This window comes from Saxophila tyrrhenica, assembly GCF_035928015.1.
Source record: "Saxophila tyrrhenica strain CCFEE 5935 chromosome Unknown scaffold_5, whole genome shotgun sequence".
NCBI lineage: Eukaryota > Fungi > Ascomycota > Dothideomycetes > Mycosphaerellales > Extremaceae > Saxophila > Saxophila tyrrhenica.
The window spans coordinates 663603-687817 of NW_027041737.1; the positions used below are offsets into that span (position 1 = coordinate 663603).

A 24215-nucleotide genomic window follows, 5' to 3' on the forward strand; every position below is an offset into this window, starting at 1 on the left:
GGAATTCTTTGAGCTGTCAAGACAGTGCTTAGCATCAATGAGAGTTCATTGCTGTTCGTGAATGCGATCTCCCTTCATGTTTCTCCCAGCACGCCTGCTACCTGCATACACAGGTCCAGTATCGTTAGATGCTCGTCACATCCATCAACCAGTCTCTTGTCTGTCTCGGAGAAGCACAGCACAACCTTGCTCTTCTTCCAATCTCCCACCGTCTCATCGCTCAGCACGATTCTGTCGTAGAGTTGCGTCACGACCTGTGTCGCCGACCAGCCTTCGGCTACCAGATTTTCCACCGCTTTCGAGACTCGACCGTAGACCGTCCCAGCCTTGGATGGCTGCATTGCTGTTGTCAGACTGTCGATTGTCCCTTCGGGGATGACTCCGGCAATCTCCTCTATGCTGCGGACAGTCACAGACTTGCTTGCGCTGTCAGAAGGACCGTCGATGTCCATGGTATCTTCGTCTTCGTCATCCTCGATCTTGGCTCGCTTGCGCTTCTTCTCTGATGCGCCTGAGGCCTGCACAGCTCCCACAAGCCTGGCGGCTGATTGCAAGAAAGTGATCGCCTTTCTCAGATCGCCCTCGCTACATTTCAGCAATGTGTCCACGACGCCCTCTTCCAGCTTGACGTTTTCGAGCCTGGCAATGTCTTCTAGCCGCTTCCCAGCATTGGCCTCATCCAGTGACTTGAATCTGAACTTGCTGCACCTCGAAGCGAGTGGATCAATGATGCGTGTCACATAGTTGCAGATCAAGCAGAAGCGCGTGATTTTGCTGTACGTCTCCATGGTTCTCCGTAGCGCCGACTGAGCGTCTTGCGTCATGCTGTCCGCCTCATCCAGGATGACGATCTTATATGGCGGGCATGGGTACTTTCTCCTGTACTCTTCACCGGCGGGGCCAGCCGGGGGGTTGGAGAGCTGCATGCGTGCGAAGTCCTTGACCTTTTCCCGCACAATGCTGATGCCGCGCTCATCCGAAGCATTGAGTTCGAGCACACGAGTCTTGATCAAGTCGGGGCCGTAGAGTTGTTTGGCCAGTGCGAGCACAGTAGAGGTCTTGCCGGTGCCTGGTGGGCCATAGAAGAGCATGTGCGGTAGATTGGCAGATTGCAGTGTACGGCGGAGAATGGTGACGGTGTGATCTTGAGCAGCGACATCGTCTAGGGATTTAGGCCGGCTATGCTGGTCAGTATGGTGCTCGCAGAAGAGTATGTCTTCCTACTCACTACTTCTCCACCCATGGCTGCAGTCGATTGTCCTGCGCTGGTGCCGATTGCTTTGATGAAGACGCCTGTGTCGCTGCTGCGGCCTGTCGCGCTCGAATGTCGAAGAAGTTGGCCATGTCGTCCTCGTCAATCACGACCTCTGATGCACTGCTTCTATGTTGGAGAAGGTGAGGTGCTTGACGCGACGTGGGCGACGCGATCTAAAGTGGACTGCTCGCTAGCGTGCTTGGACGTCACCTCAGCCCGAGGCGAGGGCAGCCAGACACCTGGGCTCCATCTGGTCTTCTACACCCACACCCAAACGACTGCACGTGCTCGTGAGCATCAACATCAGAAGGCGCGCATATATCGTCTTCAATGACCGCCCGCACAATGCGACTTCGGAGTCTCGACCAACCCAAGACATGAACCATGAGGGAGAGGCCTCATCCTCCGCGCCAGCCCACGTCTCTCGAGATGGAGATGGCGAGGCACCCGCCGCGGTGGCGCCGACGACGGCAGAGCTGAAAGAAAGAGGGAAAAGGAACAGGCAGAGGTTCAACCAGAAGAGAGGCCAGCTGCTCGACGACCTGATAAAAGACCTGGACATGTTGATCTACGCCGAGTTGAGTGTTGTATACTACATGGAGTAGGCCAGCATCCTTCGGCTATTGAACAGATACATGCCGCTAATAGCGTACGCCAGCTGCTCCTTCCTCCGCTTCGCCATCAGAGCCTTCTTCCAGTTCATGTACTTGACCCCGAAGCCGCCCCCGTTGCCTGCCCACCCCTCCGACACTCCGATGCTGGGCGCTCTCGTTAGCACCAATGCGATATGCATCCTGCTGCACCTCTGGCTCACACCACCGTCGGGCGGCGAAGCAACGCGAGGCTACCTCCACGGCGGCCTGGCAATGGATTTCATAGGTCAGGCCGGCCCAAGTAGCAAGATTCATTTGTTCCTCCTCGACCTTCTCGTCGTGGTGCTACAGCTTACGCACATGGCCGCGTATATGCTCAAATGCCGGCTCAAGGACTCTGCGACGACGACTGCTGCTACGGCCAGCGCTCGGTCGGGAACCAGTCACCCCGCGCCTGCTCGTCGACAAGACCTCGACGCTGAGGAGCGAGGTGTACGACGATCCGGCGAGCAGCAGGAGATCGAAATGCAGACTCTGACTGCTACCGGTACGGCAACAGGCGCTGTGGTGGATCCCTCTGAAGCTCACGACACGGCGAACAGATCCTCAGAGCACGATGCCCTGCTCAACCCAATGGTCCCGCGCACTGATTCGCACATATTTGATGCCTTCCACTCAGGCCAGATCGTGATTGCGGATCTGGATCTGCGCAAGAGGATCGGTGACCAGATTCACCTGACCAAGAACTATCGCGCAGACGCAAGTACAGCAAGTGGTGTGCGTACGCTACGCGCCGAACTCGCCAACCGCGTGCTCAGGATGAGGATGGGTGCCGATGCTTTGAGGCAGAATATATAAGGCGGCTGTACAATTGCTCACGACGGTGGAAATGTTTAGTGCATAGCGATTGGCGTTACCGGGAGGTGCGGCATTTGTGTGTAACATTAGAGCATCTCGGGCAGCGCTGGAACTCGAACTTCAAATCCGTGTCTGCCTCAGGGCTTTGTAAAGACAGCCATGGCTTAAGCTATGTGTCCTTTGACTGCTAGACTGGCTGTTCAGCTCATTGATCAAGACTTCGACATCAATCCATGCATAGCTTTGCCGCTAATCTCGCTGCATCTTTCCACCTTCAAGCGGCTTGCTCACCCTCTATTCATCTTGCTGATGGCCTCCTTGTGCGCCGCCCTCTCGCCCTCCACCTCGCTCAGCGGCTGTATACTCCTCAAATCGCCCACCACATCCTTCGCCTTCCCAAAGTACACCTCCTGCAGCAAATTCCGCATCCTCGTCTCCATATCCTCCACCATCCGCCCAATGTTCACCACATGTCCCTGTTCTACCTCCGCCTCCCTCAACCCACTCAGCGGCAAGTCTTGCTGCGTCTGCCGGGTCAAGTTCCCAGCCAGCTCCAGACTGTCCACCGCGGCCGACTGCATGCCCAGATCCAGTATCACCGTCGACGTAAGCTTGTAATGCGCGGACCGCTTCGTCGCCGACTCATTGACCTCCAACACGTGGATGCTGTCCCAGCCGCCTCTCCCTCTCGTGCCGCCTTCACTCACGCTCTTCTTGAACAACACCACGCCCGCGAAACCCTCATCCAGCGCCCAGAGGTACGCTGAGCTGATGCCTCCTTCATAGTACAGCTCCCGATACACATCCACGCCCTGATTCAGCGTCTCCTCCATCCGCCGTACTCGACCGCCAGGAATGAGATCAGCGGCATCTTCGGGGTCTATGGGGGGTTCGAAGTTGTTGCTCCAGGGCGAACGGTAGGAATTGCCGTCGCGGTTGTAGTCGCAGCAGAGGTAGTCGCGGCCGGTCTGCGTACAGCGTTTGGACGTGAGGGCGACGTCGACGGAGGAGAGGAGGTCTTCTTCGAGGTCGGGGCGGAGGGAGATGATGCCGTTAAGGTTTTGTTGGGTCGAGGAGGGAGGTAGGCGGCGGAGGAGGTCGCTGGGCTTGAGGTTAGCAGATGTCTCGGGGGTTATGAGGGCAGTGGATCATACAGAGCTGCGTCGAAGGGATCCGCCATGCTGGGAAGTGTTTGTTTGGTTCTCGAGTACAGCAGGCGGATTCAGTGTTGATCAGAGGTCTGGGGTGGTGGGGAATCTCAGGCAGCGTCTGAGATGAACGACAAGTACTACCAACGACAATTTTCGAGTCAGACGATGAACAAGACAGTTCAATGCAAGTGGTTCTTCACTAATTGCAGTGGGTAGTATTGATCTTGAGGTACAGCTCCCCATTTTGAATGCCCAACTTTTGCTACAAACACAACCGCAAGCAGACCACGATCAGGACCACGACCAATCTTCAGCCATGCTCATCCTCCGTCAAGCCTGGACAACCCTCCATCTCGGCATCTGTGTACCGGAACTTGCACCAGAAGCAGTACTGATGCTTGTCGCGGAGCTCAGTCACCACCCTCTCGAGCCTGTTAGCGAAGCTCAGAGCCTCATACTCTTCAATCTCCGTATCTTCATCCTCGAGTTGGTCGGTGCGCTTATCAAAGGAGGCTTCTTTGTCGTCTTCCGAGTCTGAAGCATTGTTGCGCGTCGAAAGTGAGTTGTTGAGATCGTAACGCATCTTCCGGTCTCGCTCCTTCTCCAGGCGGTGCTTGAGTAGTGGTCGGTAGAGCAGGTTGACGTCTTTCAGCTTGTCGCCCTTCTTGATCTTGGGAACATTCTCGCCGACCTCATCAGGACCGTCTTCGACCTTAGCATCTTCGCCGCCATCCTCCTCCAACCCCTCTAGCACCTTCATCGCACCCCACCACAGCCCCTCACCCCGTTTCTCTTCCCGCTCCAGCCGACTCCTTTCCCTAAACTCGTCCATTCCAACCTTTTGCTTTTTCTTCCCCTCTTCCATCGCCTCCGCCGCCTGCCTCACCTTACGCTTCTTCTCGCTGTCCATGCCAATGCCGCCCCGGTCGTTCTTCAACTGCAACTCAATGGGCTGGGTACGAGCATCATCTGACTTACCGAGCGCTCCGCCTTTGAAGCCCATCTTGGCCATCATCTTCGCTCCCTTGTTGGAGTCATCGATGGCGGTGGCAAGAGCAGTCTCTCGAGCCAGCTTCTCGCGCTCTCGAAGCTCGCCCTTGGATGGCACACGACTTCGCTCTGCGGCTTCTTTCTTCTGGCGTGCGATGCGTTGAAGAGATGTTTCTTGCGGTTTTGCTTCGGGTCCTCCGAAGCTCATGGAGAGGTAGTCATCTTCCTCCTCCTCGGCCATGATTGTTTTGTAGTAGCCGACGTCTTCTTTATGCCTTGGATTCGGTCTAGGTCACTAGAGCGGCCCACGGAATCAGTGGCGATCACAAAATCTTCCACGTGATCACGGTATGCGAAGTCGCGTGAAAGTGGCTCTGCCTATTTGGTACCTTGGTACGCTGGCACCCCGGCCGCTCTGCAGGTCCCCTGGGTGTACCTTACGGTACAGTAGCTTCAATGTGGCTCCCGTCCATGGAACATGCGAATCGTGCCTAAGTGGTGAGAAGCCGCAGCAGATCCGCTCATGCTGCAGCTGCTGATTCCTAAGGTTCTTACTCCGAGCAAGGTTCCTCATCAGCGGTCAACAAACCGCGGAGGTTGACTAAGGATGATCAATCTGAACCTGGAATGACAGCTAAATGCCGAAGGGTGGTAGATAATGTGGGGCAGGCACGACTGACATAACGTCTACTAGTCTCTGAATAATAAATCTGGCATCAGATCGACCAAGTCAGGACGCACGTTGGCTTAAGGTATATAAAGTCACCTGCTGTCGCCGTAGCATCCGCTCCCCAGTGCTTTCTTCAATCCACAACACTTTAACACCTAATCCATCTTCACAATGGCACCAAAGATCGCGATTGTCTTCGTGAGTACTTCCAATGCTGTATCGCTTGTAACACACGTTCTGATAATGGCAGTATTCGACATGGGGCCACGTCCAGAAGCTCGCAGAGGCTGAGGCCAAGGGCATCAAGGAGGCCGGCGGCAGCTGCGACCTCTACCAGATCGAGGAGACCCTCCCGGAGAGCGTCTTGAGCAAGATGCACGCTCCTCCGAAGGACAAGAACATCGCCACCCTCAGCGACCCCCAGCAGCTCGAGCAATACGACGCCTTCCTCTTCGGCATCCCGACTAGGTATGGCAACTTTCCGGCTCAATGGAAGACCTTCTGGGATAAGACTGGTGGACAATGGCAGACCGGCGCGTACTGGGGCAAGTACGCTGGCATGTTCATCTCCACCGGCACCATGGGTGGCGGCCAGGAGAGCACCGCCATCGCGGCCATGTCGACCCTTACTCACCACGGCTTCATCTACGTGCCGTTGGGCTACAAGACCACGTTCGGCATCCTCGCCGACATGTCTGAGGTTCGCGGTGGCAGCCCATGGGGTGCCGGTACCTTCTCGGTAAGATGTGTATTCACCTTATGACTTTCACTATGCTAACACCGTGATCGCGTAGGCCGCCGACGGCTCCCGCATGCCAACTGAGAAGGAGCTCCAGCTCGCCACCGAGCAAGGCAAGGCTTTTTACGGCCACGTCTCCAAGGTCAGCTTCAGCTCCGCGTGACTAGATGGTGGCGCCGCTGGAAAGCAGGAGCCCAAGAAAGAGGCCACGACAAACGGCGCGGCGTCGGCTCCTGCTGGGTCATCCCAGACTGCGTCCCAGCCGAAGGAGACTCAGCAGCAGCAGACCTCAGCGCCTCAACAGAAAGAGGGGGAGGATGAGAAGGGGCCGTGTGGGCTGCCGTTCAAGTGTACTGTTGCTTAAGAAGATACCTATCATGCATTAAAACGAACTCTTGCTCCCACGTGGTATAAACCACTGCCTTTGTCTCCTAGACATGTTTGCTCTTCAGTGCTGTTGCAGTCTTTCGGCAAACAAGGGTGATCCGTGTCAGTGGTAGAAATTCAGTGCTGTCTTATGTGACGTTGAAACTCGTTGCAGTCGTATCTATCAGTAGTATGCATCAATGGTATCTCATAAACAAAAGCCTCATGTATTGCCGCCCAGCACCTCCACGCTCATCCACACCTACGAGGTCTCACCCTCTTTCTTCTTATCCATGCCCATCGCATGCTTAGCCTTCTCCATGAACCCTCCTCCCTTCTTATCCTTGTCCGCATCCGCCTTCCTCTCCTCCGCTTCCTCCTGCTCCCGCTTGCTCGTATGCCCACCAAATTTGTCCTTGTGCACGTTCCCGCCTCCACCTCTCCCAGTGTGGAAGTTCTCGTAGCCAGGATGCTGCTGCCTCATCGCAGGCTCTGGAATTGCGTCCGTGCTACCCGCCTCGACGACTGCGGGAGGTGGGTGTGCAGTGCCCTCGGGGACAGGCGTGGCTCGAGGCGATGGCACGACGTTGCCTGCGCCGCCACGGCCAGAGGAGTAGTCCCCTCCGCCTGGGTGGCCGGGTTCGCCGACAACGCCTTCACGAACAATGTCGCCATCCGTGTAGACAGTGCTGTCGTGGCCGATGTTGCCGGCGCCTAGGAAGGTGAGGTTAGTCCGCGAGATGGGTTGTAGTGGAAGACTGCGTTGACAAACCCCCGCGGCCCGTGGAGTGAACTTCGTCTGCCATTCTGTTTGCTAGTGTGCCAAAGTTACCTTCTAGTTGAGTACTGAGCACCAGAGTATTCTCATAAGCTTATAGCAGAGGATCGCAAGGACGATTGCGAGTGGAGCAACCGGGTTGATGAATACAACAGCCCATGCCAGCCGACACGGCACAACCGGGCAAATGATGCCATGCTTGCTTTTTACTGGCACGAGGTAACCACACCTTTGATCCTTCCGAGTCGCAAGGCGCCACTCTTTGGTTGCGTCTTCTTGGCTCCTCGATTGAGATACAACAACGTGAATCTGTATGGAGGAGAGCCCGACGGCCGCGAGAAGTGACATCGGCCAAGGTTCTTGCTGATAAGGTGCAACCCGGCTTCCCGTAAGGCATGACCGCATTCTTTGCGTAAAGCTTGTCACATGCGAGATGCAAGACTTTATTGTGTTGTGAGAGGATCATGGTGAAGGACAGAGTGAGATGGCAAGACTCAGGAAGAACTCCATAGATACACTCTACATCGTACACGGCATTGAGACCATCAACTTTGTCCGTATACAGCTGTTCGTCTGGTGCAAGCATCAGCCGTATCCCACCTGGCCTCTTGATACAGACGTCAATTAAGCCGCCTGCTTCTTCGCCTCCTCCGGCGGCGCAGCACCACCCGTCGTCGGCAGACCCATGAAGATCTTGAACGAGTCGTAGATCATCCATTGCAAGCCAGTGAGCGTGCCGATCATGACAATACGCACCGGCAAGCCGTTCCACAGTCCACCGAATCCAATGTCCTTGTAAATCCTGCCGAGCGCGGAACCAACCCCTTCTCCGGGTTGGCGGTTGGCGTTGAGCTTGCTGACCATGACGTCGGCCGGATGAGAGACAATAGCGCAGAGGATACCAGCAATGTAACCACCCGTGAAGGCGACACCCGTCTGCGCGCCCTTGGAGTAGTCGGACTTTTGGCCAGGCAAGCGGTGGTAGATCATCTCGACGATCGTTTCGAAAGAAGCAAACTTCATCATCGTGTACGGGATCTGACGTGCCCAGAGAGGGTAGATACCTTTGTAGAGACTGCACTTTTATTAGTCTCTATCGGCAGGATGCAACTGAAGGTTAACTCACCCTGCAACTCCCTCTGTGCTCACAATCTTGCTGATACCGTTCAGAGTTCCAGTGGCGAAAGGAGGCATCGTAGTCTGCATGCGGACTTTGACGGCTTCCAGTGGGCAGAGACCGATATCAGCAAAGAACTCAGCCGAAGCAGAACCAGCAAGGTAAATCCAGGTCTTGTAGCGCGTGGCATTCTCGGGTCCAGCAAGGTCAGAGTAGAACTTCTTGAAGTATTCGTAGCAGCCGTATTTGAGAGCGCCTTGGACAGAGTAGCCGAAGAAGGTGGGAGATCCACCAGTATAGATGCCCCGGACGCCGTCAGAGGCAATGATCTTACGCCAGCCGTCCATGTTGCCGGTGTACAGCTTGCCGTCAACTTGCCGGCGGCATTTGACCAGATCGAGAGGGGTGACCGCCCAGTGGGTGAGACCACAGGCCATCAGACCACCGAACGTGCACGCCTGGGAACGTTAGTGTGCCTCTCGACCGCCCTGGGACCGATGTTGTCGCATACAGCGTAGTACTTGCCACTGTACAGCTGAATCTTGCCCGCCTTCGCCTGTGCGACATTGCTGGCCTTCTGCAGTTCCTTCTGCGCGGCATCGCTCAGCCCGGCGGCCTTGTTCTTCGCGTCTTCGGCGACATCCCAGCTAGGATAGAGCTCGCTGCGAGCTTGGTAGGGGGAGCGCTTCGCCGGGGCTTGGGCAGTGAAGTTGTACGGCGAGGAGTGACCGAAAGTGGCACTCAGCGTGCTGGCGCCAGGGAAGAGAGAAGGCATTGTTGGCAGTCCGGTCGTTTGCGATCAAGGCTTCTTCTGCAAAACGATCCTCGTAGCTCGATTGACGAGACTCGACACCAGTGCGTCCAATGCAACTGATCTAGGGGTTACTTGTACCTACCAGAGGTGTTGTTGCAACGGAGGTTGTGGAGGAGATAACAAGAGAGGCTGGAGGAGGAGAGCTTCGGGAACTCGGAGCTTGCTTGCTGCTGCTTGACGTGACGCTGTTGCAAGGGCATTCGCTTGCAAGTAGCCGATTCACGTGCATGTACTCGAGAACTTCAGCAAAGACTTCGTAGACCGCGAATAAGGGAGGTATGGAAGCACCAATGGCTCAAGCCGTGGCGACGTCGTCCAACGATGTCAGTGTAAATGGCACCAAGCCGTCTGGCGCGAGCAAATACAGAGGCGTAAGTGCAATCCGCTATTACCATTGTCACATTCTAACGCCATATTTCAGGCCACAGTAGAAGACCTCGACCCACCCCCAGCAATGAGCACGAGCCCTTTCACGCACCTCTCCGCCGCCCTCATGACAGCCTTCGAGCGAGACTACACACACCTCACCGTCATCCACCCCGACACCAAATCCTTACTAGGCTACATCAGCATCCCTCGGTTACGACAACTACTCGAGACACGGCAGGTGCGGGACGATGATCCAGTTGAGAAGGCGATGGTGCGTTTTCAGCGGAAGGGCAAGCCGTACAGGTTGATTACGATGGAGACACCGTTGCAGGATCTCGAGGCGTTCTTTGATGGGGATGGGACGGGTCAGAGTCAGGACTTTGCTGTGGTGACGGATCCGGCGAGGCGATTCGTATTGGGGGTAGCCACGAAATCAGATTTGGAGGAGTTTGTGAGGAGGAGGCCGGGGTAAGGGAGACCATGAGTGCAGAAACACAATGAGGGTTTAGCGATGGAGTTCGGTAGATATGATATAGAATTGTCAACGGAAGCATGATGGGACGCATAGAATTCGTTCATATGTGGCATGGCACCTTGCCTTATATAGAATATACGGCTGAACTACGCCCAAGCGCCAACAAGTGCTGCAAGAAATGTCAGTATATTTCCAGTTCTGCAAGAGCAGTAATTGTCGTCGAACTCACCCATGAGCATGCTCCCTGCAACCACAGCGCCACACGCCTCCAGCCTCCTCCGTCCTTGCAAGTCGTGATATGACTGATCGGATAGAAAGTCCTCCGCTAAGAGTTGCACTAGCCCAGCGTACAGCAGCAAGCCTGAACTGACTGCATTCACACATCCGACCATGAGCAACCCGAACTGACTCGCTGGATCATAGAGCGTATGCACTGCAAGTCCGATCGCCTGTCCGATGGGTGTGGTGATTCCATACATCACGCTCATAGCCCATGGTTTCAGACTCGTGGTGCTAAAAGAAGGGATTGCGGCGATACGGCTTCCTAGTGCTAGTCCTTCAAAGGTCTGATGGAACGAAATCGCTACCAGAAGTACCAGAAATGGCGGTCCAGTGGAAACGGACAGTGCCATGCCAATAAAGACGCTGTGGAAGAGGATGCCAGCTTCCAGAAGGAGGCATTGCAGGATCAGACGCTGCTCATTGGCTTCTTTGGCCGAGGTGGGTGAAGGTGGAATCGCCGATGTGAGAGGTTCGGCAAAGGAGACACCGCGAGAAGGTAGGCCAGGACGAGAGGAAGTGTGACCGTTCGAGATCGGTGTTGACTTTCGTTCAGCTCGTGAAGTGTTGCTGAGTAGCTGAGCTGAGTCGGCCTCGTCATCCTCCTCGAGTTCGTCGAGGTCGAGATCAGAAGACTCGGATTCGTTGCCTTCAGATTCAGGCGGTGGTGGAAGAGGCTTGTCCAGCGACCCGGGGTTGTCCGAGTATGGGCTCCGTTGCGGCTGCATGAGCACGTCATCTTCTCCCTCGCCTTGTCCTCCAATTGGACCCTGCCTGAACCGCTTGAAGCTTCCTGATGCCCGTCCGTCCATGCTCGCTCGTTGCCTCTCCCTACCGCCTTGTCCCGCGCCGTCACTTCGCAAGTGCTCCAAATCCACGCTGTGGCTGTGTCCCGCACCCTTCATTGCAAAGAACATCTCGATCGCAACGACCACTAGCACGCTGACCATGGCTATGAGCCCGCTCATTGCCGGGTATACATCGTTCCAGAATGGCGGAAGACAAGGGTCTGTAAGACTGGTGTAGGCGGTGGGAAGGAGGTGGACGAAGGCTGTTGCGATCAGGACTCCGGTACCGAAGTGTCGCGAGAGGAAGAGGGAGTAGTTGGGTACGGGTAGCTTTGGGAATCGTCGGACCTGTTCAAATGATTAGAATACGTCTTCCATGATCCAGGCCAGTTCGTGATCGTACAATAAGAGGAAAGGAGCAGGCAAAGGTGCTCAGGGCGAGGATGAGGAAGAGCGCGAAGACATGCAGGCCGGTGTTGTAGCCATGCGACTTCCCACCGGAGCCACACTCGGGACGCTCGCCGTCATTCTGTCTTCGGGCTATCTCTGCGTGTAGAACGTTGAGGGGGACGTCGGCGAATGCTACAAGGCGAAGGTCAGCGGAAGAAGGGGGGAGTGGTAGTCGGGAGGCGTACAGTGCTGTGAGGCATCTTGCGACATCTTATGCTCGTCGTCGGGGAGGTATACGTAGTCGACGCCTCTGCCGCAACATATCGATCGTAACGTTCACGGAGAAGAGTGAGTTCTTTGTAGTCAAGATAATCGACGTTGTCTGACCTTCGGGAGTCTGCCGGAGGGCTAGCCACGTGTGGACCCTGACTGATCGACGTCCAGCACAGACTTTACATGTGATACTGTTCTGCATGTGATACTTCAGGCAGTCTTCAAGGGGCATTTGACACGTTTACATTGATTGGCGAAAGACGTAGAGGTCGACGTGTCCTCGTGTTTTTATGTGCAGATTTACGATTGAATTGGTGTGCTGCCTCGATCAGACGTCCGTACAAGACTCCCTGACTGTCTTTGAAACTGAGCATTTGTCTCAAGTATCGAAAGTATCGCCGGACCACAGAGCAGACGACACACGAATTAATCTCATTGCTTCTCATCTCCAACAGCAACCCACGCGCTCAGCGGATCGGCCCATACCTCCCAATGCCCGATCCTGCCATCCTCGTCAAACTCACTCAGCCGGTAGATGAATTGCTCATCCCAGCTCTGCCCCGTCTTCACAGCCTTGAACTTCGCTCTCCCCACAACACTCACCATCCCTCGCACATCCCCTCGTGCCGTTTTGGAACCCGCAAAAGCCGTGTCGTCGACGATGGTGCCCTCTTTACCGGGAAAGGTCTGCTTGTTGGGTATGAACTCCAGTGTGTCTGAGAGCAAGGAGAAGTACTCCAAGCATTCATCCCCACCTGAAAATGTTCTCCCAAGGAAAGGTAGACGTTTGTTCGCCCATTCAGGGCCATGCTCAGTGATCTTCGGGCCATCGGTAACGAAGTGTTCGCTTAGCAGCTTGTCTGGTGGGTTGTTCGGCAGATCCAAGAAAGCTGAACAGAAGGCCAGAGCTCGGTCCTGCAGAATGGTATACCGTGTCTTGGCGATTTCGTGGTGGGCGTTTGGGGCAAACATCTTGGTCGTTTCTCGCCTGATCCCGTTACTGTTCGAGGAACACATTCAACCAAGTTTGAGAAATGAAGTCCAACCTCGAGATGACGTAATGGTGACATCGACCGGCGTCTTGTTGTCTTCGCATGAATGTTGTCGAGGTACTGTTATCGGAATCTCAGCCAGCCGCCGAAGCCGAACCGTGAGGTGCTTCCTCCTCCTGATCTTGACTTGGGGCTCTTTTCGAGCCAGCTCCAAGAACACTCGCGGCAATGGAGATAGCTTCTTCAGGCATACCAGCCAGTCGCGCGACCTTCAAAGCATGCGAGTCACGGTTCACACCTCTCCTCAGCCTGTGCACGTAGACCCAAGACCCGTCCGCATCTTCGGTGACGTCAGTGCAGTAGCAGGCCAGATTCTCAAACTTGCTAGTCATGTCCGCCAGCGCGTGGAAATGCGTTGCAAACAGCGCCCGGCACTTGTTGATGTAGTGCAGGTGGTGCAAGCAGGCGTAACCAACAGCGACTCCATCCTCGGGTGTAGTTCCCCGACCAACCTCGTCCATGATAACGAATGACCGCGGTGTAGCTTGCTTCAGGATCTCAGCCGTTTCCAGCATCTCCACCATAAATGTTGACTGATCTTGGTAGAGATTGTCTGCTGAACCGACACGGCTAAAGATCTTGTCCACGAGACCAATACTTGCGTATGAGGCGGGCACGAAGCATCCAGTCTGTGCAAGGATGGTGATGAGGGCGTTTTGTCGAAGGTATGTGCTCTTGCCGGCCATATTGGGTCCGGTGATGAGCTGCAGCGTTTCTTGCGAGCCTACAGTGCAGTCGTTGGCAGTGAACTGACGGCCTTGTTCTTTGAGGCCAACGTCTACTGTCGGATGCCGACCGCCAACGATTGTGTGTGATGTGCTTTCGTCTAGGATGGGACGAACGAGGTCTCGCTCTCGGGCAACAATGGCAGAAGAGCAAGCAACATCCAGCTCATCGAGCACCCCGGCATTACGCCTCAGCTTCATCAAATTTTCAATGACTTGACCGCGCAGCTTACCGAACACGCGCTCCTCTTCCGCGCGAATGCGGAGTTTGGCATCTTCGATCCTCCTCCCCAGATGCGTCCAGTCGGATAGATAGAAGGAGCGCGTAGTCTTGGTAGTGCTCACACTACGGGCACCGTCAAGAGAAGACAGGGCGGCTCGGATGTCTTTACCTTTGACGTGGCAGAAGTGACCGAGTTGTGCACTCCATTTCAGTGTCAAGCTTTGCGCACCCAATTGCTTCCTCAGCCGCAGGACAAGACTATGCCTTGCACGCAGCAGGCTTTCAAGATCTTCATGCGCTCGCTCCAAGGTCAGAGATGCATTCCGTCGCATGATCCAAATGTCTTCGACAGCCCAGTCCATTGCTGCAGAGTTGGCCGTGGTAGCTCTCTTCGCTAGCTTCGGGGTTTGCTCTCCACTCGCATCGGCTTTATCCACTTCGTCTGCCATCTCAGTTGCCTCTTCGCGAGCCTGTTGTTCGGCAGTGTGCTGGCGATTGAGTCCTTCCTCGTCGATGGCTGAGGTGATGTCCTTGGCTACTTTGGTTGGGCCGTCAAGATCAAGGCGTTCCAGTATGTCGTTTAGAAAGCGAGTACCGCCATTCGGCCTTTCGGCGGTTTCCCGTGATGCTCGCATGTGAGCTCGTAACAGTTCTGACAGACTCATCATGACTTGAATTGTGCGGGCCAACCCTAGCAGATCATCTGCATCGCCCTTGCCTATGGAAAAGCGTTGAAGTAGTCTCAGCGTATCCGAAGTAAGCCGAAGCAACGCAATTAATTGTTCGCGGAAAGCATCGTCTTCCAGTACTTCTTGCAATAGATCCAGCCTGCTCTCAATGACCGACAAGGACAACGATGGAGACACCAGACGACGGCTCAACAGACGTGCGCCACCTTTGGTGACAGTACGTCGCACGGCATGCAGCAAGCTTCCTGCATACAGACCGTCGCGCAATGTGTTCTTGATCTCAAGACCACGCAGGCTCTGTTTGTCGATGTTCATGTACTCAAGCTGAGACCGTCGGACTGGAGACCGTAGTTGGATTGCTGTGTCTTGTAGCTTTTCTCGGACATAGTCAAGGATGAGGCTTCCGGCCACGAGCTCCTGATGAGTGAACTCGTGCTTCTCTTCCTCCGGCACTGGCCGCTCAAGCATCGGCGCCCACCCTGATAAAGATTGGAATGGCGCTTGAGAACGATGAAATGACATGGAGAACGCTGCGTCGCCGAGTAGCTTCTGGTAGTCGTGTGGCTCTACCTCCTCGAGAGACTGCTCTACCACGAGCTCACGAGGGCCGATCCTAGCAACCACTGATGGCAGCGACGAAAGATCACTGACCTGGGTGTAGAAGTCTCCGCTCGAGAGATCTACCCAGCTCAGCCCAACCTTGGTCGGACTCTTGACTCGTCCGTCCGCTGTGCCGCGACCAGCGACTGTTGAGTGGGACGCTACGTTGCCATCGATGTGCACCGCCAGCAGGTAATTGTTCTCGTAAGGGTCAACGAAGTTCTCGTCGATCAAAGTCCCCGCTGTGATGACTCTGGTAACCTTGCGGTCATACATCATCGAGCCAAACCGCTTTTCACGCTCCTCAGGAGGGATTCGGATCTGCTCGCTGATGGCGACTTTTTTGCCTAGGTCCTGGACGAACATCTTCAGATAGCGATCAAGCTGCGTATGCAGGAAGCCGGCCATTGAGACATCTCCAATTGCAGTGGCTCGCTTCGCTTTCTTGAGGTTGACAAGGTGGGCATATTGGTCGACTTGTTCAAAGTACATTTCGTAGAAGTCGCCAACTCGTGTCAGAATGATGCATTCCGGGAACTTGCGCATGTTGTTCAGATGCTGCTGAAGGACCGTGGGATAGACTTTGTCTGGGCCATTGCCAGCAGGCTCCAGAGGCAGAGCAGGTAGTTGGCCCTGGGGTAGATCGTTTGCGCTGATGGTGACCTTCGTTTTTGCGCCGCGTCGCTGAATATGAGTTTGCAGCGGACTCCTCAGAAAATGGGACAGGGCAGTCCTCCGGGATCCGTTGCATAGGGCAAGCCATCTCGATTGCATCGGCCGACTGGCCCTGAAGATAATGCTACATGATGATAATCCAGTCCTGGCCCCGAAGCTCATTGAGCTCCGCTGAAAGGTCAGCCGTCGACTTTGTGGTGATATGAGTCCACAAGCGGCCCAACGACGAGGCCGTGGTCAAAAAATGCAATCAGGTAGCCAACCTGAAATGGGGACGATAAGAAGTGTGTGTTCGTGGCTGAACATGTGAAAACCAGGGGCACTAAACATGTTGCTGTATGGAGGTGCAGCCCGCAGCTTCCTCTTTCGGCAGAGATGGTCGACCTTCTCGACTTCGAATGTTCTTTTCTTGCGGACATTAAACCTCCAACATGTTTTCGAAACAAGCGTCACGCCTCTTGACAAGAGCCGACAGACAGGCTCTCCACCTCCAATGGCTGCGGAATGGCCAACGTAAGCGGTGCTTTCATGCTTCCAGCAGACACAGGGCAGCTGAGAGGAGCGACGAGCCAGGCACGTCTCCACCTCCAAATGGTATGTGAGCGTTATCACAAGGGTATTCCGCTGTTCTGACACTCTCAGCAGCGCCCAAACGAGGTCCGACGCGCCAGCAGCGTGCAGCAATGATCTCCGAGGAGGTCCAGATGCTGCAGCGTGACCATCCATCACCGTCATTTTCCGAGGCTGACCCGAACACTCTACGACCGGCTGGGGCATCACAGACCGTTGATCCAGGAGCAGTTGGTGAGGATGTGCCAGCCAGGCGGATGGGCGAGAACGATACCACTACGCAAGAAGGGCCCCAGGCCCAGGGAGCGGCAAGAGTTGTCGCTGCTGATGAGGATGTACCGGACAGTACAGGATTAGCTAGGGGCGTGCGAAGTCCCCACGATGCTGTCGAGGAGCCTCAAGCGGGTGGAGCGGCAGTGTTGGACGGGAGAGAAGCTCAAGCACCTGTTGGCGAAGTGACCGAAGTACCCAGATCTACGACACCGGCGCCTGCGCAGGCCAATACATCTCAGACTCCACACCAACCCGAGCCTATCTCTGCCAACGACCTGCTGTTGAGCAATTCTACACCAGCAACAATGGCCGGCGCAGGGCCCGAAAGCATTATCAACGAACGCATCAATACCATTGCCAATGCGGGAATGCTGGATGATACGCGCAGCATTGGCTATCTGGCACACAGGCTCATGGATGGGCAACTCGTGCGCTTCCACTCGAAGGAAGAGAAGGCAGCAGTAGAGGAGGCAGCAAAGAAGATCGCCGAGGAGCGAACACGGGCTACCTACAAAGTCAGAGAGCGCTTCGACAACACCAAACAGCCTACACACAAGTTTGCACCACTGCCCAAGAGCGTACTTCAGGAGATGGCCAACTCGAACGCAGCGGGTCGGTATCGTGGTTACGGTCTTCTTCACGGGAAACGCGACAGCAGCAAGCGGCCATTGCTCAACAACATCTCGAGACTGGCGCTTCAAAATGGTACCTATCTACAGAACGATCGTGTACGCTTCTTGGCCAAAGTCCGAAGTCTGCTTCCAAAGCCAGCGCCACCAAAGCAGAAAGCAAAGAAGGCCTAGGCAGATGGTGACCAAATCGCTGCTACACTTTCCACTCTATTGTGCAGCACGGGTCTCGACGTTGGCAGATTTGATCACGTCCTCCCACATCTCGATCTTGCGGAGGCCGTATTCGGACAATTGCTTGACATATTCGAACGCGTCCGGTCCAACTGGAAGAGTCTGCGGAATGTCCTTCTGCTCGTTGGCAAGTTCTTTCCACAAATCGTCGGGTCCACCCGGCAATCGGAGCGGGATCTCGCGCCCTTCAGCAACACCTTCGCCTTTGACAAGGTCCACGAACAGATTTGCTAGCTTGGTGATGTCGATGACAGGGTTGGCATGGACAAGAGGCAGGTATCCCACAAGTGCGTCCATTAGCTGTCCGTGATGTTCCGTGGGCGGGACATTGCTTGGTGCCTTGTGCTCTAGGATGAGCGAGGACTGGAAGGCTCCGATGTCCAGGGAGAGTGTCTTGATTCCGGCTGGTCCGACTTCGCGGGTTAATCCATCCACGAAGCCTGGCATTTGTCAGTCATGGCTGCTACGGCCGGTTGCTGTTGTGAACTTACGGTCAAGCGCTGCTTTGCTAGCTCCATACGCAGCCACACCGGCAAAGTGCTGCAATCTTGAGGTGGAGTTAACGAAGACGACTGTGCCTGCATTCCTGGACCGCATGTGTGGAAGGATTGCTCTCTACCCAAATGGTTCAGTCAGCTATGGCAAGGAAATGGAGAAGAGGGACTCAGATACCGTGAGATTGACAGGTCCAAAGAAGTTGGTAGCGAATTGAGCCTGCAACAGCTCGGGCGTGAGGTCCTCCCACGTCCCCATTTGCATATAGCCAGCGTTATGCACCAGTACATCGATCCGACCAAACGCTTTGACGGCTTCTTCAGCTCGCTGGTTCAATTCATCTTGGGAAGCAGTGACTTCTAGTTGAAGCGTTGCCACGCTATCGGACTTCAGGTCTTCAATGCTCGATAGGTTGCGCGCTGTTGCTATCGCTTTGTCGCCGCGCTTGGTGATGGCTTCGATGAGCTCTCTTCCCACTGTTGTTCGTCGTGAGCCTGTATACTGAACGTGCGGCATCGGCTACTTACAGCCGCTGCTGCAGCCAGTAACCAGCCACACTTTCACTGCCATGTTGCTTTTAAACGTCGAGTCAGGTCGAGGTTACACAGGATATGGATGAGGCTTCTTGAAGCACGTCGTTCGAGATATCGTTTCTATGTGCATATTGGACCCACCAACAGTCCTCAGCTGAGGAAAGCGGATCGCAGCTTCTCACGCTACCCTGCTAGTCCTGGATGCGTTGTCCTTCGCTCTCGCTATGGCCGGTTTTGCTGCTTCTAGAACCATTGGCCCATCAATTCGCTTCGAGACTGAGAGATTGCTATTACCTCCTGACTTGTTCGTCGACGAGCCTTCTGAATATGTCGAACTTACTGTGAGGACTTGGAACTCGCTCTGCATTACCATTGCCGTGCTTGCCAGGGCGCGGAGTCAAAGATGACATACCTCTTAATAAATTTAAATGAGACATGGGACAAGGAATCGGATTGAACATAGAAGACAAAGCGAGGATTGTTATTTGATCAAACAAGATTATGCATTATATCAAAGAACAGTACTATCGTACTAAACCCTCTCTCCCTTGATCCTCCCTCAGGTCCTCTACTCGAGCTGGCCTCTGATGGCGCCGGGAACGGCAAGGCTCGAGTGAGCATCACAGAAGAAAGCATCTGGGTCGTTCTCGATCTGGCCAACCTTGAAGCCGGCACCAGTGTCCATACCAGTCTCTTCATCGATGATACCGGTCTCGAACGGCCCGTAGAGACAGCCCTGGCTGCGGCGCTCATCGCCATTCCCAGTCTTCTTTGGGTTCGGGAACGCGAGACGTGGTGGGCCACTCTCGCCCCTGGGAGCTTCGTGCATGTGGGTGGCGGTGTCGGCGGCCGATTCGTACTCGCCACGGAAGCCGTAGATGCGGATGTCGTAGCAGACAATGTTTTTACGGCGGTTGAGGCCGAACTCGTAGTAGCCAATGGCGCCCTTGATAGGATGTTAGTGGTGTTGGCCGAGCAACGCTGTGGGATTCTTGCTTACTGGGAGGCCTCCGGTGAACTCGGTGCCGTTCACCACCTGGTCGGGGGTGGCCACGACGCTGTAGGTCGAGGAGAATTGGACAGGCTTGCCTGACTCCTCGCACCACCTGCCCTTGCCGGCCCTTCCGCCTCCATGCTTGCGGCCGCCATGGCCACCACGGCCGTAGTCTGCTTCAGCGACGGGCGAGGCAAAGGCCGAAGTGGCCAGGAGCGCGACGGCAGCGATGGTTGCAGAGATCTTCATTATGGCTGCAAGTTCTGGGTTGATCGGTTGTTGGTTGGTGTTGGTTGACCTGGTGTTTGTTGGATGTGGAAGTTGTGTTGGAAAGTATTGTTGGATGCTGAGATGAATACTGGGAGGAAGGAGGACATACTTATACCACTTGAATGAGATGAAGTGCTGGTGTATTGGAACTCTCACAGCCTCCTTCCCAAGGACTTGGGATAGACAGCCAAGTGGACGAGAGCGTCCAGATGATCGGATTCGTCGAGGGCATGAACCTACTGTGATTGTGAACCACTGCAGTTGAGACACTCGTGATGGTAGCCATCGGATGTAGCTTCACAAGTCGCCTTGGTGATGCATCGATAGGAGTTGGCGGTGTTGGCGGAACTAGGCGTGAAAGGGTCACGAAGGGAGGTCCCTTTGGGCTGTGTATGCGCTTGGCCACCAGCACCATGGTCCACGGATGCCGCCGAGCAGATCAGCTCGAGCACTTCTGAATAGTTTCATCCAGATGCGGGTGAGAAGTGTCACCAAGAACCCAGAAAGAGAACAGGACCGCTTGGCTCTCGAAGTCTATACTGGAGCAAGCGTCTTGGTAATCCGGGGCAAGCTGTGCAAGTGACAAATTTCTGGAGATCGTCCCAGGGCAGCGTTCTGTCAAGCAGAACTACTCTTACTTGGCTGAAGTCTGCTGTTATTACTGGAACAGCAGCATTGGCAGTGGTGCTTCCCCGCGACTCCGGAAGGACGTTGAAGTGAAGAGCCTAGACCATGGCCCAATCTCCTCCTGGGAAATGACGGCATCCCGAGGTATAGACTGCTAAGGCTCCTGGTGACTGGAGGCACTGTCACCCGCGCTGTGATATACCAAGGCCACGGAGTAGTAGCTCTGCCATGGCGGTCGTCGTCATGCCGAGCAGTCAAGTACGGTCGAAGCAACATCCGCCATTACAGTCGAACTCTGGTGGTTCCCGTGGAGGGAGTTCACAGAGGCGGGCTCGCGGCTCGTACGGGATGGGATGGGATGAGTGTGAATGGTGTGTGTTTGATGAAGAGAGTGTTGATGGGAGGGTTCAGAGAGAACATGGAGTGTAGAGCGGTGGACAGGCTAGCGGGGATTTTGTGGCAGCCAGATCCTTGCGAAGATCCTCACCTTATTTGAAAGCCTATTCCTGCGCCTATACCAGGCTGGAACGCTGAGATCGGGGCTCTCTCGCGCGACAAGAACATGCCGTGCTTGGTATATTCGTATCCACGGCCCACAGCTTGCTAGCACTCCTCTCATTAACCACGCCACCATTCCAACCAGCGATATAATCCTCCACGTCCGCGATCAAGTCCTGGCCCCAGACAATATCGCCACGCTGCACCCACGAGCCTCCTCCTGACCTTCGAAAGACACGATAGCTCGGCACGCCGCATATGCCAGCTTCTTTGGCCTCTTGAGTCCGACTGCGAAGCTCGGCTTTGTATTTTGGCTCGTTCGCCTGCTGTAGGACTTGAGAGCCATTGTAGCCGGCATTGTCGATGGCCTGTCGCAGAACTTCATCATTCGCCATGTCAAGATTCTGCTCCCAGCACCCGCGGACTGTCGATGGTCAGCGAGTGGCTTCTGAGTTTGAGTGCGATAGTTGACTCACAAAGGGGTCCCACAAGCTCTGGCTCCACGAGAGCCGCTCTCAGCACATTAGGCGTTCGAATAGGGAATTTGTCTGCCCAGTGGAAGTCTATGTTCTTGTCTGGTCGACCCTCTTGATCGTTTACCGCGTTCCACCACCGCACCCAGTCTCGGTGATCAAGCTGGCTGTATTTGCGCTTCTGTTCCGATATCGCGGCCATTGGAAGATTGGGCGCGCCAATCCTGGTCTTCGGTCAGTCGCAGCCATCCCTACAACTCGTATAGTGGCACTCACTCTCGGAAGAGAATGCCGAGCAGGAATGGCTTCATCTCGATTGATAATCTATCACCAAACTGTCGCTGCAGACGCTGTAGCTGCGTCCATCCGAGGAAGGCCCATGGAGACGAGAAGTCGTACCAGAACTCCAACTTGACTTGTTCGCCCTCGGAGATTTGACCTCTCGCACATCGTGGCTCTAGGGACCGCAGCGGCTTCGAGATACTTGAGACTTTCTTCTCGTCACCTCCGGCCATCAAGATCGCCTCGACGAACTGCATTCGATCCTGACCCCAGTAAAGTCTGCCGTACTGCTGCTGGCCTTGGCTGTCGGTCCATTTCTCGTGCGGGACCCAGAATGCTGGAACACCTGGCGTGCCTCGCTGGACTGCGTCGTCCGTGGCAGTCTCCAAGGCCTGTCTCTGCTGCGGTCCTTCATAGCTGCCGTCGGCAAGCGCTTCGAGGACTCTGTCGGCCTGTGCGATACCAGAGCTTCGAACGGCCTCAACCAATGTCGAATTCTCAATCACATTCTTACGCTCCACCCAGTAAGCGCGGAAGAGTGCGTGGGTCAGCTTTGGTCGATCGGTATCCGAGACAAAATAAAGTAGCCGTAAAGCAGCTGTAGTCTTGACCGGATGTCGAGGAGGCTCATTATGCGGGATCTGGAGTCGCTGGAGTGTCCTACGGAAGCCCTTGGACGTCACAGCTTTCTTTGTCGGGTTGAAGACATCGGACGCAGAGCCAGCGGCTCCTTGTGGTGCGTTGGTCGCGCGGTAGATGGCTCCTAAGAGTACAGGACGCCAGACTATTCGTGCCCCAGTCGTTGCGGCAAGTGCTTCGATACTGTGAACAAAGGTTTAGCGGCCAGCGCATGCTGTATTGCAGGATATTGTCTACCGTGTCGAGGCAATATATGCGAACGGGCACGAGATCTGTCATGCGGGATTAGCTTTCGTGATTGCTGTTGGGCGATTGACGACTTGCATCATAGTAGAATTCCACTGCTGGCCGTTCCATTGCAGACTGTCTTCGTGTCTACAGCTCTATAACCAATAGATAGTAGCAGTAGTCAGATCGATGTCTCGTTCGAACGCAGTGTAGGTGTCTCAACCCACCACCTGTCTGCCTCGGCCCAAAACTGATCGGCAACTCTGAAGCTGCCTTCTTCCTCTATGCTGAGCGGACCGCACCTGATACATTATTGCATCCACGCACTAACAGCACGAGATCCAACTACCTGCGCCCTCACTAAAGCGGAGCGAGTACAAGCGCGCAAAACGCAGAAGACTAGAAGCCGAACCAGACGGTGAAAGCGTCAGTGTTTGATGGGTATTTCCGTTACTGATTCATGCTATCTTCCAAAGCCGAAACCTCCTGATATTGCTGCAAGTCACTCACGATTCTCTTTTTACTTTGTTCCTCACACCACTATACTCCCTCAGTTTCGAGCTTCTGTCAAGATGGCATTCCCAAACGCTGCTGCCCATTTGCGGCGCCGTCCATTACCGAGAGGCTGCCATGCCTGCTCCCCTCCATATCATACACTGCTCTGTATGCCTGGTCCGTGTTGTAGCGCTGAATGGCATCGCATTGACAGCCGTTGCTCTCGTTGTTCGTATGCTGCAAAGCAAGCATCCGCCAAAACGTAAGCTGGTCGCGGAGGTCACGCTGCTCCCGTCTCATCTGCGCATTCGCAGCTGACGCTGATCGGTATTCGGCGTCGAGCGCGTCCGTCCACGCCCTCTTCTTCCTTCGGCATTTGGCAGCAGCTATGCGATTCTTCTCTCTTTCGAGATCTTTGGGCGTTTGGGTGGCATTTTCCGTCTTGATTTCCTTGGCGCGCGAATGCCGCCGATTCGCAGCGTTGCGAGCTCTCTGAGATCGATCTGATGCGGCTGCCGCAGCGTCCGCTGACGAATTGTTGCTTGAGCTGGAGCTCGTCGCGCCTGATGCCTTGGAGTCGATGCGTTTATGCTTCACGGGCGAAGAATATGCTGATGTTGATCTAGAACCTCCGCTCGACAATGTTGCATCGAATTGCTCGCGCTCGTCGTTGAACTGGACTTGGCGAGGCGAAACGCTTGTGTCCGACAGGCCATCGCTCCCAGCTGGTGGGGGGGCTTTTGCTGGAACTTGAACTGCGAGACTAGGCTGAGACTTGACGTCGGGAAACAGAGGACCGGAGGCAGTGAGCGAGCCCCACTGCTGCGCGACGTTCTGTTGCGGAGGCGCCAAAGTCTGGCCGAGAGAGGAGGATCTGGATGTTCAAGGTTAGATGTATGCCTTCGCGCAAGTCCGCCCCAAGTGTGTATGGACGTACGTCAAGGGGTTCGTAGAGTCGTTGGGCTTGTTGTATTGCGAGAAAGCGTTTGGCTGGCCTATGTCTAGGCCTCGACCGAGTGATGCATCGAGACCAAAAGGAACTTGAGGTTGGGCTGCCGTCGCAGCCATGGTGCCAATGCTGTGGATGCGATGAGACTGCAGACTCA

General features: G+C 55.1%; 16 protein-coding genes across 16 annotated transcripts; 4 read left to right on the top strand and 12 right to left on the bottom strand.

The window, feature by feature from the left end:
• Positions 1–74: 74 nt before the first annotated feature.
• RFC2 (Subunit of heteropentameric Replication factor C (RF-C)) lies at positions 75–1344 on the bottom strand (the record flags this gene model as incomplete). Its single annotated transcript, XM_064800888.1, has 2 exons — positions 75–1179; positions 1229–1344. 2 exons carry the CDS (start codon positions 1342–1344, stop codon positions 75–77), a joined length of 1221 nt encoding a protein of 406 aa, XP_064660839.1.
• Positions 1345–1632: 288 nt separating this feature from the next.
• Positions 1633–2706, top strand: LTR77_003633 (uncharacterized protein; the record flags this gene model as incomplete). The annotated part of the gene is made up of 2 exons (XM_064800889.1): positions 1633–1856; positions 1914–2706. 2 exons carry the CDS (start codon positions 1633–1635, stop codon positions 2704–2706), a joined length of 1017 nt encoding a protein of 338 aa, XP_064660840.1.
• A 287-nt stretch (positions 2707–2993) lies between these two features.
• CAP2 (F-actin-capping protein subunit beta) lies at positions 2994–3886 on the bottom strand (the record flags this gene model as incomplete). The annotated part of the gene is made up of 2 exons (XM_064800890.1): positions 2994–3807; positions 3861–3886. 2 exons carry the CDS (start codon positions 3884–3886, stop codon positions 2994–2996), a joined length of 840 nt encoding a protein of 279 aa, XP_064660841.1.
• A 281-nt stretch (positions 3887–4167) lies between these two features.
• On the bottom strand, positions 4168–5088 carry LTR77_003635 (uncharacterized protein; the record flags this gene model as incomplete). Its single annotated transcript, XM_064800891.1, has 1 exon — positions 4168–5088. One exon carries the CDS (start codon positions 5086–5088, stop codon positions 4168–4170), a length of 921 nt encoding a protein of 306 aa, XP_064660842.1.
• Positions 5089–5688: 600 nt separating this feature from the next.
• Positions 5689–6419, top strand: PST2 (flavodoxin-like fold protein; the record flags this gene model as incomplete). The annotated part of the gene is made up of 3 exons (XM_064800892.1): positions 5689–5715; positions 5768–6256; positions 6312–6419. The coding sequence occupies 3 exons, from the start codon at positions 5689–5691 to the stop codon at positions 6417–6419; spliced, it is 624 nt and encodes a 207-aa protein (XP_064660843.1).
• Positions 6420–6884: 465 nt separating this feature from the next.
• On the bottom strand, positions 6885–7428 carry LTR77_003637 (uncharacterized protein; the record flags this gene model as incomplete). Its single annotated transcript, XM_064800893.1, has 2 exons — positions 6885–7336; positions 7395–7428. 2 exons carry the CDS (start codon positions 7426–7428, stop codon positions 6885–6887), a joined length of 486 nt encoding a protein of 161 aa, XP_064660844.1.
• Positions 7429–8024: 596 nt separating this feature from the next.
• On the bottom strand, positions 8025–9292 carry PIC2 (Cu/Pi carrier; the record flags this gene model as incomplete). Its single annotated transcript, XM_064800894.1, has 3 exons — positions 8025–8475; positions 8527–8975; positions 9029–9292. 3 exons carry the CDS (start codon positions 9290–9292, stop codon positions 8025–8027), a joined length of 1164 nt encoding a protein of 387 aa, XP_064660845.1.
• Positions 9293–9621: 329 nt separating this feature from the next.
• LTR77_003639 (uncharacterized protein) lies at positions 9622–10172 on the top strand (the record flags this gene model as incomplete). Its single annotated transcript, XM_064800895.1, has 2 exons — positions 9622–9702; positions 9753–10172. 2 exons carry the CDS (start codon positions 9622–9624, stop codon positions 10170–10172), a joined length of 501 nt encoding a protein of 166 aa, XP_064660846.1.
• Positions 10173–10321: 149 nt separating this feature from the next.
• On the bottom strand, positions 10322–11422 carry LTR77_003640 (uncharacterized protein; the record flags this gene model as incomplete). The annotated part of the gene is made up of 2 exons (XM_064800896.1): positions 10322–10344; positions 10405–11422. 2 exons carry the CDS (start codon positions 11420–11422, stop codon positions 10322–10324), a joined length of 1041 nt encoding a protein of 346 aa, XP_064660847.1.
• A 915-nt stretch (positions 11423–12337) lies between these two features.
• On the bottom strand, positions 12338–12877 carry LTR77_003641 (uncharacterized protein; the record flags this gene model as incomplete). The annotated part of the gene is made up of 1 exon (XM_064800897.1): positions 12338–12877. One exon carries the CDS (start codon positions 12875–12877, stop codon positions 12338–12340), a length of 540 nt encoding a protein of 179 aa, XP_064660848.1.
• A 154-nt stretch (positions 12878–13031) lies between these two features.
• Positions 13032–15740, bottom strand: msh1 (MutS protein 1; the record flags this gene model as incomplete). The annotated part of the gene is made up of 1 exon (XM_064800898.1): positions 13032–15740. One exon carries the CDS (start codon positions 15738–15740, stop codon positions 13032–13034), a length of 2709 nt encoding a protein of 902 aa, XP_064660849.1.
• A 560-nt stretch (positions 15741–16300) lies between these two features.
• LTR77_003643 (uncharacterized protein) lies at positions 16301–17515 on the top strand (the record flags this gene model as incomplete). Its single annotated transcript, XM_064800899.1, has 2 exons — positions 16301–16463; positions 16515–17515. The coding sequence occupies 2 exons, from the start codon at positions 16301–16303 to the stop codon at positions 17513–17515; spliced, it is 1164 nt and encodes a 387-aa protein (XP_064660850.1).
• Positions 17516–17551: 36 nt separating this feature from the next.
• On the bottom strand, positions 17552–18586 carry LTR77_003644 (uncharacterized protein; the record flags this gene model as incomplete). Its single annotated transcript, XM_064800900.1, has 3 exons — positions 17552–18015; positions 18067–18190; positions 18248–18586. 3 exons carry the CDS (start codon positions 18584–18586, stop codon positions 17552–17554), a joined length of 927 nt encoding a protein of 308 aa, XP_064660851.1.
• Positions 18587–19171: 585 nt separating this feature from the next.
• LTR77_003645 (uncharacterized protein) lies at positions 19172–19846 on the bottom strand (the record flags this gene model as incomplete). Its single annotated transcript, XM_064800901.1, has 2 exons — positions 19172–19549; positions 19604–19846. The coding sequence occupies 2 exons, from the start codon at positions 19844–19846 to the stop codon at positions 19172–19174; spliced, it is 621 nt and encodes a 206-aa protein (XP_064660852.1).
• A 1160-nt stretch (positions 19847–21006) lies between these two features.
• Positions 21007–21667, bottom strand: LTR77_003646 (uncharacterized protein; the record flags this gene model as incomplete). The annotated part of the gene is made up of 2 exons (XM_064800902.1): positions 21007–21416; positions 21469–21667. 2 exons carry the CDS (start codon positions 21665–21667, stop codon positions 21007–21009), a joined length of 609 nt encoding a protein of 202 aa, XP_064660853.1.
• A 70-nt stretch (positions 21668–21737) lies between these two features.
• On the bottom strand, positions 21738–24177 carry LTR77_003647 (uncharacterized protein; the record flags this gene model as incomplete). Its single annotated transcript, XM_064800903.1, has 3 exons — positions 21738–22569; positions 23270–23983; positions 24047–24177. The coding sequence occupies 3 exons, from the start codon at positions 24175–24177 to the stop codon at positions 21738–21740; spliced, it is 1677 nt and encodes a 558-aa protein (XP_064660854.1).
• Positions 24178–24215: the final 38 nt, after the last annotated feature.